This window comes from Pteropus alecto, unplaced genomic scaffold (assembly GCF_000325575.1).
Source record: "Pteropus alecto unplaced genomic scaffold, ASM32557v1 scaffold3, whole genome shotgun sequence".
NCBI lineage: Eukaryota > Metazoa > Chordata > Mammalia > Chiroptera > Pteropodidae > Pteropus > Pteropus alecto.
This window is the reverse complement of record NW_006442484.1, coordinates 47,349,424-47,362,982: the sequence shown is the minus strand read 5'-3', so window position 1 is coordinate 47,362,982 and position 13,559 is coordinate 47,349,424. Positions and strand designations below refer to the sequence as shown.

Sequence of the window (13,559 nt, the reverse complement as noted above, 5' to 3'; positions counted from 1 at the left end):
CATTATATAAAAATCTTGCCTACTTAGAACCATATAGTGTCCACTACACTAGTATTAAATGGGTGCTAATGCTGAATGAACTCAATAATGTTATTTAATTGCTTTCAGATAATACTTGATCTAGTCTGGTAGATTTGTTTATAGCTGAGAGTATAAATAAATGAGAAATTATGTGTTACATATTTCTGTGGCTTCATTTTTTTCTGTATGATTCTTAATTTTATAGTTCTATTATTGCAGGCTTATAAATACACATAATAAGTATCATATGTGAGCACATTTCCATTTTGTTCTATCCTTATTTTTAAGTAAAGGTATACCAAATTAGACCTATATGCTTCACATCATTTTTTGCATGTGCATTTTTTGGGAGTGAAAAGAAAAAATGGAATGTGATTGCCCTAGATAAATTACTATAATTGTTTGAAGGCTGATGTAAAACCAGGCTTATACCAATAGCAGTTTCTGAAGTAGCTATAGTTAGAAATGTAAAATAAATTAGATGATTAAGTCTTTATAAAAGCGAATGCTGTGTTTGTGTTTTTGAGCACTCAGACTTTAAATTATGTTTTTTGTTTAATTAATATCATTAGTATTCACTTCAAAGTGGTGGAATTTCTTTTTTCCATCTTTGCAAATATAACATTTTCTTCGATCTGTGTTTTAATGTTTCTTTGCAGAAGAAAATGGGAGATGCTGAGACGGGCAAGAAGATCCTTACTCAAAAATGTGCTCAGTGCCACACAGTGGAAAAAGATGGAAAACACAAGACTGGTCCAAATCTCTGGGACCTTTTTGGCCGAAAAACAGGACAAGCACCAGGATTTTCTTATTTGGATGCAAACAAAAATAAAGGTAAAAACCAGGCATTTTAGAATTGAAATTTAAAATAGTTGGAAAATGACTATAAGATCTTTGCAAAGCAATTTAATGCTCTTGGATATATGTATGCATACATGCATACATATATATGTGTCATTAGCATTCACTTCAGAAATAGCATACAACTTTAAAATAGAGTGCAACTCTATTTTGAATTGTTCTTTGGGGCCTAGCATTTCTTACAGTCTCACAATTCAGATCACTACTACACTAACATCTGGAAAGATTTTTTTTTTTATTTTTTAATCTTTTTGAGGTGAAATTCACATAACATACAATTAGTCATTTTAAAGTGTACAGTTCAGTAACATTTAGTGCATTAACAGTGTTGTACAATGACCACCTCTCTGTAGGTTAAAAATTTTTTCATTACCTTAGAAGAACCCTTGAACCCATTGAGTAATTATATCGCATTTCCTCCTAGCTCCAACCTTTGGTAACCACTAATCTGCTTTCCCTCTCTATAGATATGCCTATTCTGGATATTTTATTTAAAAGGAATCATTTAATAAATGATCTTTTATGTCTGGCTTTTTCTACTTAGCATAATGTTTTTAAGGTTTATTGGAATTGTAGCATGTATCAGTACTTCATTCAGTCATTTTTAGGCTGAATAATATTCTGTGGTATGTACGTATCACATTTTGTTTATTTATTCATGAGCTGATGCACATTTGGATTGTTTCCATCTTTCGCCTATTGTGAATGATGTTGCTATGGATATTTATGAATGTGTATTCATTTGAGTTTTTGGGTTTTTTACATATATAACTAGGAGTGGAATTGCTGGGTCATCTGCTAAATCTGTTTATTTTTTGAGGGAAAGTCACTGTTTTGCACAACATTTACACCCTTTTACATTCCCATCAGCAATGTAAGAGAATTCCTGTTTATAGCCTCACCAACACTTTTCTTTTTTTTAAATTGCCATTCTAGTGAGTGTGAAGTGGCGTCTTCTGATTTTGCTTTGCATTTCCCTAATCAGTCATGATGTTGAACATCTTTTCATGTTTTTGTTGACCATTTGTATATTTTCTTTGGAAAAAATGTCTATTCATATTCTCTGCCCATTTTTTATATGGGTTGTTTGTCTTTTTGTTGTTGAGTTGTAAGAGCTCTTTATGTATTCTGGACACTGAACCCTTATCAAATATGTAATTCGCAAATATTTTCTCTTATTCTGTAGATTATCTTCATTTTCTTGATAATGTCCTTTAATGCACAGAAATTTTAAATTTATATGAAGTCTTTTTGTTGTGCTTTTGGTGTCAAATCGAAGAATCTATCTCTAAATCTGAGGTCATAAAGATTTACCCCTATGGTTTCTTCTAATAGTTTCATAGTTTTGGCTCATTGACTCATTTTGAGTTAATTTTTTTATTAGAGTGAAATAGTGGTCCAACTTCATCATTTTGCATGTGGTTATCCTAGCACCATTTGTTGAAGAGACAAATCTTTCCCAGTTGAGTGATCTTGACACCTTTGTTGAAAATTGTTTGGGTTTACTTCTGAACTTTCAATTCTATTCTATTGGTATGTCTGTCTGTCCTTATACTAGTACCACACTGTTTTGATTACTATAACTTTGTAGTAACTTTTGAAATTGGGAAATGTGAGCTCTCCAACTTTGTTTTTCTTTTTCGGTATTGTTTTGACTATTCAGGACCCTTTGCAATTTTATGAATTTGAAGACTATGCTTTTCAGTTCTGCAAAAAAAGGCCTTTGGAATTTTGTAGAGATTGCATTGTATCTATAGATTGCTTAACAATTTTAACATTCTAATTTATGAACGTGGCCTGCTTTTTCACTTATTTAGGTCTTCTTTAATTTCTTACAGCAATATTTTATAATTTTCATGTACAAGTTTTTCACCTTTTCGGTTAAATTTATTCCAAAGTATTTTATTCTTTTAGATACTTTTATAAATAGTTTTCTTAATTTCCTTTTTGGATTGTTCATTGCTTGCATATAGAAACATAGGTGATCTTTGTATCAGTTGATCTTATACCCTGTAACTTTGCTGAATTCATTTATTCTAGTAATTTTTTGTGGATTCTTTGGGTTTTTATATATGTAGAATCATGTCATCTGTGAATAGCTTTCCTTCTTCCTTTTCAATTTGAATAGCTTTTGTTTCTTATTCTTTCCTAATTTCTCCAGATAGGACTTCCAGTATACTCCTAAATAGCACTGGTGAAAGCAAGCATCCTTGTCTTGTTCCTGACCTTAGGGGAAAAGATTTGAATTTTTTACCTTTACTATATTAGCTGTGGGTTTTCCATAAATCCCTTTTTTCATGTTAAGCAAGTTCCCTTTTATTCTTGTTTGCTCATTGGTTTTTTTTTTTTTTTTAATCATGAATGGGTGTTGGATTTTGTCAAATGCTTTTTCTGCATCTATTGAGATAATCATGTATTTTTTTTATTTTATTCTATTAATATGGTGTATTACCTGGAATGATTTTCTTATGTTGAACCATTCTTGCATTTCTGGGATATATTCCACTGGGTCATGGTGTAGAAATCTTTTAATGTGCTATTGAATTTAGCTTGCTAGTATTTTGTTGCAGATTTTTGCATCTATAGTTACGAGATATTGGTTTGTAGTTTTCTTCTGGTGTCTTTGGCTTTGGTGTTTGGAGAAGTTTTAAACAGATTATTGGCAGCTATAAGTCTTTTTCACATATGATTCAAATTTAATATTTTTAAATTTCTTAATGGGTTTTATAGTGCTTGTATAGACTATAATGTACCTTGTTCTATTCAGCTTTGTAGACCCTGTTGTAGGAGATGGCTTTAATAAGGGGAGTTGGCCCTTTTGTTTTTAGTGCACGTATTATAGCTTACACTTTGTTAAAAGAGGGATTATGCTTATTTTAAACTGTGTTAATGTTTCTAGTGTGTCTTAGCCTATCCATAGTGATGCTATTGGCTACAAATGCCTGGAGGCACTCACCTGGGCTTGTACTTCTTGTGCTGAGCGCCCACAGACATTTCCCCTGACAAAGCCAATGTTATGGCTAGACCAGCCTTTGTAGTTCTTGTTATGATTGCGAGACACATCTTAGCAACAACTGTCCGGGAACGTTGAAAAGACAGTGTTTATTAGTCAGTTGCAAGTCCTGGATCCCACACAGCAGGATTGGAAGGTGGGGGTCAGAAGGAGGGAGAGAGAGAGAGTGCATATATAAGTGAGCAGGCACCGGCCTGAGGTTTTGCTTTTTTGGGAGTCAAGGGTAGGGTGCCTAAGATTTCAGGGGTTCATTTTTTATTGGTGAATTTTAGACATAAGAGCAGGAATTAAAGGGCAGGAAGGGAAAAATAAATGGTTAGCCATATGTTCAGCTAGCTAGCTCTACCAGAGCTTTCCAAAAAGAATAAAAAATAAGTAAGGGGAGGAAACTTCATGGGTGGGGTGGCCTGGTTCTTTATCGAGTCCCCTAGGCAGTGTGTTTATTCCCGTTGAATGTCTTTGAAGTGGATGCCTCAAAGTCAAAAGCTGCGTAGGCACTTTTATTACAATAAAAAAAGCTAATTGTTAGGTACTTAACACTACAGATAGGTAAGATGTAGTGAAATTTTTGTTATTTGGTATTTTGGGGAAAGGGATCTTGGGGATAGTCAAATTGGTTAAAAAAAGTTAGCACATGTAGAGGTTGTCAGCTTTTTTGTGTGCGTGAATATAAGATACTTTTCATTTTTCTATATCCTTTAGTAGGATGGAAAGCTGGCAAAGCCCTTGGTACCTAGACTTCTCTTGGGTTTCCAAGCAAACTAGAGTGGAGCCGAGTAGGGAATATTTGGTAAGTCTAACTGCCTTAGAGCGCTCCTAATATATCTTAGCATTTACAGGCTATATTAGTTTCCTAGGGCTGCTGTAACAAAGTACCACATATTGAGTGGCTTAAAATAGTAGAAATTTATAGTTCTTGAGGCTAGTAGTGCAAAATCAAGGTATTGGCAAGGCTATACTCCCTCTGAAATCTGTAGGGCAATTCTTCCTTACTTCCTCCTAGTTTCTGGTGGTTTGTCAGTAATCTTGGTGTTTTGGGCCTACAGCTGCATATCTCCAATGTCCAACTACATCCTCACATGGTTCCTGTGTGTCTCTGTCCTTACACAGCTGTCTCAGAAGGACACCAGTCATATTGGATTTGGGGGCACATCCAACTCCAGCATGACCTCATTTCAATTTTATCTGCAATGACTTTATTTTCAAACAGTCATATTCTGATGTACTAGGGTTAGAACCTCAACATATCTTTATTCAAGGGACACCCATATTAAAGGACTATATATGCATATAAAATAAATACATAGATAATTGATAAAATACTTATTAAAACAAAATAGAATGAAATATAATCTTTGTTGGGTCAAGGGTGCTTTGGCATCTTTTTAAACATCAACGTAGTTGTTATTAAGACAATATTATTGCATTTAGTATGTGCAAAAATGCTGGTTTACTAAGTATTCAATAATAACGAATTTGTCTGGGCTTCATTCCTGGGAGGGAATCTTTAAAACCATGGAATTTCCTGAATCACATGAGTATCTTTGTTGTTCAAGGTTGAACCCTGGGAACATTGGCAGGCCTGAGATTATATTAACAAGAGGATTTATGGTAGGCTTCCAGATGGTTTCAGGATTGGGGATAGCCGAGCTGGAAACACCAACGGTATGGTTAAAGAATTGCGCTTTTGGGCTAGGTGATATCAGTCAGACCTCCAGGGATAGGGGATAGAAATCAAGTTCAGTCACATGGCTATTGATTTATCAATCATGCCTATGTAATAAAACACAGTAAAAACTCTTTGAATTCCTGGTTGGTGAACACATCAATGTCCTGGTAGGGTGATGAGTGAGTCTTGATTCTATCGCGACAGAATCCAAAAGCTCTCTGTTTGGGACTCTCTCAGACCTTGCCATATGGTTCTCTTTATCTGGTTGGTCCTGATTTGTGTTTGTTATAATAAAACTAATAATAAATATAGTGCTTTCCTGAGTTCTGTGAATTGGTTTAACCAATTGAGAGGATCCTGGGAATCCTTAAATTTATAGCCAGTTGGTCAGATTTTTGGGTGGCCTGGGGACCCCGAACTTGCATCTGGTGTCTAAAGTGAGGGCGGTGTTGTTGGGGGCTATGAAGTCTGTGCTAATTCCAGGCATTTATTGCAATAGGATTTCCAGTTGATAAAATGTTGAATAAATCAGTTTAAAACTTGCATTTATTGTTTGCATTTATATGGCTCTTTCATTTTTAAAGTAATAGTTCTCTATCATGTCATTTTATTATTTATTATCATATTGCAAGAGCAGTCAACTTTTGAAGTCCTAATTTGTAGACTAGTTATAACCTAATATCTGTTCCTCTAGCAGCCAATATTTTGTGGATTTTATTGTTTATTAGCATTGATCTGAAATCATATTAAAACTTAGATTATTGTCAAAGATTAAAAGCTATGTAGAAAGCTTGACTTTAACATTATTTAAGAATTAGAAATAAAATTTCCCCAAGTCAGAGCGTTTAAATAATATTTATGACTTATTTGGGAATGTAATATTATCATTTGTTTGTTCTACTGATGAATTAAGAATAATATGTAGCAGAATGAAATTGGACCCCTGTCTTAACACCACTCACAAAAATTAATTTGAAGCAGATTAGGGACTTAAACATAAGACCTGAAACTGTAAAACTCTTAGAAGAAAATATAGGGGAAAACTCCTTGACATTGGTCTTGGCAATGATTTTTTGGATATGACAGCAAAAGTACAAACAACAAGAGCAAAAATAAATAAGTGGGACTACATCAACTTAAAAAGCTTATACTGTACAGCAAGAGAAATGGTCATCAAAATGAATAGGCAACTTATGGAAAGGGAGGAAATATCTGCAATAATATACTTGAAAATAGGTTAATATACAAAATATATAAAGAACTATAACTGAATAGTGATAAAACAAACCAATTAAAAAATGGGCAGAGGAATTGAATAGACATTTTTCCAAAGAAGACATACAAATAGCCAGTAGGTACATGAAAATGTGTTCACACCGCTAATCATTAGGGAAATGAAAATGAATCCCCAGTGAGATATCACCTCATACCTGTGAGAATTACTATCATCAAAAAGACAAGAAAGAACAAGTGTTGGTGAGGATGTGAAGAAAAGGGAGCCCTTGTACACTGTTGGTAGGGCTGTAAATTGATACAGCCACTATGAAAAACACTATGGAGATTCCTCAAAAAATTAAAAATAGAACTACCAGTAATCCAACTCCTGTGTATGTATCCATAGGAAATGAAAAAAGGATCTCAAGGAGATACCCACTTCCCCATGCTTATTGCAGCATTTTTCAATAATAGCCAAGATATGGAAACCTAAGTCTGCGAAAGGATGAATGGATAAAGATGTGATATACACACAAATACATACACACACACAATAAAATATTATTCAGCCACAAGAAAGAAGAAAATCCTGCCATTTGCAACAACTTGGATGAAACTTGAGGGCAATATGCTGAGTGAAATAAGTCAGAGAAAGATAAATACTATATAATAAAATACTATATAATATTACTTACATGGGGAATCTAAAAAAGCCTAACTCAGAAAAACAGAGAGTAGAGCTACCAGGGTCTGGAGGGGTAGGGTGATGGGGAGATATTGTTTAAAGGGGACAAACTTTCAGTTATAAGATTAACAAGTTCTGGAGATTTAATGTACAGCATGGTGATTATAGCTAATAATACTTATTACATACTTAAAAGTTACTAAGAGAGTACATCTTAAATGTTCTCAATACTAAAAAAGATGTGAGTTATGTGATTGGCCAGAGATTTTAGCTAATGCTAAGGTGGTAATCCTTTTAGTATATAAGTGTATCAAATCAACATGATGTACATCTTAAACTTATACAATGTTATGTGTCAATTATATCTTAATAAAGCTGGAAAAAAATAAAAATATAAGTATTTTGCAATGTTAATTAAAAACTAGGGTTTTATTTATTTATTTAATTTATTTTGATTAAGTTTATTGGGGTAACATTGGTTATTGCAATTATATAATATTCAGGTGTACGTTATCATTTGACATCTGTATATTCTATTGTGTGTTTACCACCCAAAGTCCAGTTTCCTTCAGCTACCATATATTCATTCGCTTTACCTGCTTCTTTCTCCCCCTACCCCTCTATATTTGACCCTCTTTACTCTGTCTACCTCCCCCCACCTCCCCCACCCCACTAGTAACCACTACTCTATAGTCCTCTGGTAACCACTAGTCTGTAGTCCATGTCCATGAGTCCCTGTTTGTTTGTCCTGTTTATTTGTTGCTTTTAGGTTTATATCTCACATGTAAGTGATATCATGTGATTTTCAACTTTCTCTGTCTGGCTTATTTCGCTTAGCATGATTATCTCGAGGTCCATCCATGTTGTCACAAATGGCAGTATTTCATCTCTTCTTATGACTGAGTAATATTCCATTGTATATATGTACCACAGTTTCTTTAGCCAATCATCTATCGTAGGACACTTGGGTTGCTTCCATGTCCTGGCCAATGCGAATAATGCTGCTATGAATATCGGTGTGCACATATCTTTTCGGATATGGGTTTTCAAGTCTTTGGGATAAATACCCAGTAGAGGGATTGCTGGATCATATTGTAGACCAATTCTTAGCTTTTTGAGGAACCTCCTCCATACTATTTTCCATAGTGGCTGTACCAATTTGTAATCCCACCAGCAAAAACTAGGATTTTAAAATAAGATTATTTAGAATAAAATAAGGATTAAAAAAAACACTTTAGCACAGCTTGACCAAAGACAGATTTGAATAATTAAGAACTAAGAAGTAAATATTTCAATTTTAATACAAATCATGGAAAACTGTCAACCATATTTTATTTTCTATGTCTGATCTTTCTCTTGGAAATAATACGCTATTTTAGTTTTTAAAATAATAAGGAAATTCTTATTTTAAGGATTCTTGATATGAATTGCTTACAGTTTTACAAAATTCATGATTATAGCATTATAGCAATTGTGTGATTTTTAAAAATTGTGGCAAAATATATATAACATAGAATTTACCCTTTTAACCATTTTTAAGTGTATAGTTCTGTAGTGTTAAGCACATTCACATTGTTCTGCAACCATCACCACCATCCATCTCTAAAACTTTTTATGTTCCCAAACTGAAATTCTGTACCCAGTATATATGCCCTGGCAACCCCCATTCTACTTTATGTCTCTAATGAATTCTAAGGTACCACATAAAACTGGAATCATATAATACTTGTCTTTTTGTGACTGCCTTATTTCACTTAGCATACTGTCTTCAGTGTGTTGTACCATGTGTCATAATTTCCATTCATTTTACTGCTGAATAATATTCCATTGTATACCACTTATTTATTCATTCATGTCAGCAGACATGCAGGTTGCTTCAGCTTTTTAGCTATTATGAATACTGCTATGAACATGGGTGTACAAATATCTGTTCATGTCCCCGCTTTCACTTCCTTTGGGTATATACCTAGAAGTAGAATTGCTGAATAACGTGATGAGTCTGTGTTTACTTTTTTGAGTAACAGCTGTACTATTTTCAACAGTGGCTGTACCATTTTATGTTCCCACCAGCAATATAAGGATTTCAATTTCTCCACATCCTTGATAACACTTGTTACTTTGTTTTTGTTTTTGATAATAGCCATCCTAATGGGTGTGGAGTGATATCTCATTGTGGTTTTGGTTTGCATTTCCCTAACGATTAGTGATAGTGAATATCTATATTGTGTCTTTAAAAATATTAGTAAGCGGATAAAATTTTTCTTTTGAGACCAATACTTTTATAGGTATTATTGGATACCTAGATGCCATTTGCACTTTTTGGCAATGATAATTGAAGCAGATTTTAGTAACAAATTGGTTGAATTAATTCATTAGTTGCCCAGGATTCTATGGTAAAAATTGATAGTTCTAGGATTCAGACTCAGGTCTTCTTGGGCATTTAAAGAAACATCATGGGGTTAGCATATTAGCCAAACTAATTTATTAATAGAGATTAATCTTTATCTTTTGCCTTTTGTCTGTCAAATCTGTTAAAAGAGGCAATAGGATACACTGAGTCATAAATATGTTAATAATTTAAAAAATATTTTGAAATATATGTACATTATATGAAAATTCAAATAGTTCCAAAGTATACTTCCCAGTGTGAGTGATAAGGAAAATGGTATATTCATTTCTTCCCATTTTCCTCTGTTCCTTTCTCTTTACCAGCTAATTTTATTTGGTAATATTTGGTAATCTTTGTAATTTTAGTGGTCATATTTATACTTTAAAAATATCCATATGCCTCCATTATTTGATTTATCTACTTTAAGCAATATATGTTTATCCTACACTATGAAGGATGAGAAAGTCAAAGTGGTTATATTAGCTCCAATTTTTTCACACTGTCTTCTAACTCTTGCTACTTATGTTGTTATTTTTACTCTGACACAAAATATATCGTTTATGATTCTGTTTAACCATATTTACCACAATTGTTTTAACATCTGTCCTCCATTTAAATGATATTCACGCTTATTTCCAGCTATTACCACAGTGTATTTATCTTTTGGTTGGTAGATGGTTATCTGTCAGTAGTTACATCAGGGAAAGATTGCTGGAACTGTATTACCCTAATTCTTGGATGTTTAAAAACATTGGTGAATTCCCATTACACCTGAATGAATGATAATCTGGCTACATATAAAATTATTGGGCTTTTAATTTTTGACAATTTTTTATATATTGGACACTTTTAATTCCTCAGGATTTTGTATGCTTTGTGTTGAATTATTTTGGGGGGAATTCTGAAGCCAGCTTGATTGTTTTCCATTATAATTTACTTGGTTTTATTTTTATTTTATTTTTTTCCTCCTAATTTTCAGTAAAATTTTTATTGAAATTTAGTAACCTTGCTAGCCTGTGTGAAAGTCTTGATTGGTCTGTTTCTGATTCTCTTGGGACATATGCTCTTCCAATTGGTAGGTGTAGGACTTTTATTTTTGAAAGTTTTCTTGGATTATGTTTTTAAAATTTTATTCTATTTCATTTGTTCTTTAAAATTGGTCCAGAAATTGTGCATATTTTGGATCTCCGTTGTCTAAATATCTTCTGTATCTGTCATTTTTCTCTTTGATCATTTTAAACTCATTATTCTTTCCATTTTGTTCTTATCGATATTTTCAAGCCCGATTGTGCTATCAGCAGCATCTATTCTCTTTGCATTTATGTCTTCATTATTTTCTACTTGAGCCTTTTAGTTCTGCTTTAAGCCTTTGATTCATAAAAACTTTTTTTGCATCCACGGGAATGTGGTCATGATTTTCATCTGCTTAATGTATATAATTTCTGATGTATATTTTTCAGATAACCTTTTTTATATTCCCTTCTGCTATGTGTGTGCATGTGTGTTGTATGCTTATATGTTGTGTGTATGTGTTTTTAGTACTCTTTTGTGCTGATTCCTTTTTGATTATCACTCATTTTTTTGATGAAGATAGTTCTTCCTGGACCACTTATTTGCAAAAGGACAGTAAAAGTTAGGAGCTGAGTGTTCCAGTTATGAGGTCTTCCTCACCTCCATATGTGTTAGAGATATGTGTATGTTTCTTAAGTGTGTATATGTGTATGTTTGGTGGATTGTTATTTGGCTCTTAACTTCAGCTGACAAAGATTGGCAGTTCTAGGGTTATTTAATACTTTAAGTTTCTCTTCTATCCTATAATAAGGTAGAATCCTTCCTTTAAAGATGGCATGTCTGTGTTTTATTCTTTAATCTTAGCCCTCCATGGAGTCTAAAATATAGGTGGATTTTCACGGTCAGTTGATATACACTCTACTCTTTGGGCCAGAGGATTATGACTTTGCCTTCGGGATTTGCCACTTGCTGTGGAGAACTTTTTTCTTACGAGATCATTAGTGATCACTGGTGTCTTCTCACTCTGGTCCAAGTTTTACATCCTTGATAGTCTAATTATATCAAGTTTTGTGTTATAGGTTCTTCTTCAAAAATTTTATCAACTGTGGAGTTAGCATTTCTGTTTCTCTTTGTCCATGTTCTTTTCAACTGATTGTAGAAAGGAAAAAAGGTAGAGGCAACCTGTCTCTCTCTTCATAAAACTGGATTCCTGAAATTGTAGGTTTTTGTAGAGATCTGGACAGAGACAGCTTAGTATGATTGGCAGAAAAAACATAGAAATGAGTTAGTAGTCACAGACTCTTGACTCTCAATAGCCTTGTCATCTTAGGGCCAGTATTCAGCTTTCTTTGGGTCATCATTTCCTCACCTGCAAAATGAAGGTTTGGATTAATCAGTCTCTAAGATCTTTTCTAGAAGGAACTTTTTGTGATTCTAGGAGGTTGTGGTACTGCTTAAGCACAACATGTCTGGGTCGATAGTTCATTGTGTACCTTGGATAATCGTAGCATATGAGTATTGGATTTCTACAGGAAAGCCAAAGATTAGAGCAACAAAAAGACTAATTTTGGAATTTTCTTGAAGGTCAGAAACTGTAAGTATTCCCACTTATAATAAATAGCCTTCCTATTGAATCCAAGAGTACTCTTTTGTTCACATATGTGAGTCAGAAATTAAGCCTTTCAAATGTAACTACAGAAACTTAAAACTTATTTTCACCTTTATAGGTGTTATCTGGGGAGAGGAAACTCTGATGGAATATTTGGGGAACCCAACAAATTATATCCTAGGAACTAAAATTATATTTGCTGGTCTTAAAAAGGAGAATGAGAGAGAAGATCTTATTCAGTATTTGAAACGGGCAACATCTTCATGAAATGGTCTTGTAACTTAAAAATATATATTAGTTATTTAGCCACAATTTTCCAATTTTAAATCTTGCACGTTTAAAGAAGTGATATTTAATATTTCTTGATTAGCCTGTAGTAAGTTTAACATTTAAAATAAAAGTTGATATTTTTTATTATGTATAATCTACTGATCAAATCTCCTTCAAAGTCTGAACTTATTTTTATCTGCTCACTAAGGATGTGGATAAGGTCAGAATGGAGGAGAGGGAACAAAACTGAAATCTATTGTGCTTCAGTAGCCTCAACATGCACAAAATATTTTATAAGCCTAGCAACTGCTACTGATGATGGAGATAGCTTCCTCATACTTATTTCTCTGTAATTTAAATGTAAATATAGCAGACATTAGCTTTAGTTTTTATTAAGCCAAGTTTGATTATGTGTTTGCCTTTTATTATAAATAATACTTAAGAAAAAAAAAGTAGGGAAAATGAAGTCAGATATTTGATCTTACCTTAAGAATACTGTTGGGGGCGGGGGAAGCCAATCGTTGACCATGAGTAGCATAAAATAAAATCTAGAGAGAAGGAGAAAGTGTGTTCCATGTTAGTAAAAATTTATATCACATAACACTCTTTTTGCATTAATCTTTTTATGATACTCTTCTAATCCTAATCTAAAGCTGGATTGCAGGGAGGGATAGCAGAGACCCTGAGAACGAGGGAGGAAAAAACGATCTCACCATTTATATGGAAAGACCTCCCACTTCACAGTAAGTGGGCATGAGGCCTGGTGGAGCTGGTCCACAGCAGGGCCTGTGTGGCTTGAAGTGGCCCCTGAAGTGG

The 13,559-nt window shown here is 33.6% G+C and overlaps 1 protein-coding gene across 1 annotated transcript; it reads left to right on the top strand.

The window, feature by feature from the left end:
* The first annotated feature begins 686 nt into the window (after positions 1–686).
* Positions 687–12,740, top strand: LOC102893036 (cytochrome c, testis-specific-like). Its single transcript, XM_006921236.1, has 2 exons — positions 687–855; positions 12,592–12,740. Exons 1-2 carry the CDS (start codon positions 687–689, stop codon positions 12,738–12,740), a joined length of 318 nt encoding a protein of 105 aa, XP_006921298.1.
* Positions 12,741–13,559: the final 819 nt, after the last annotated feature.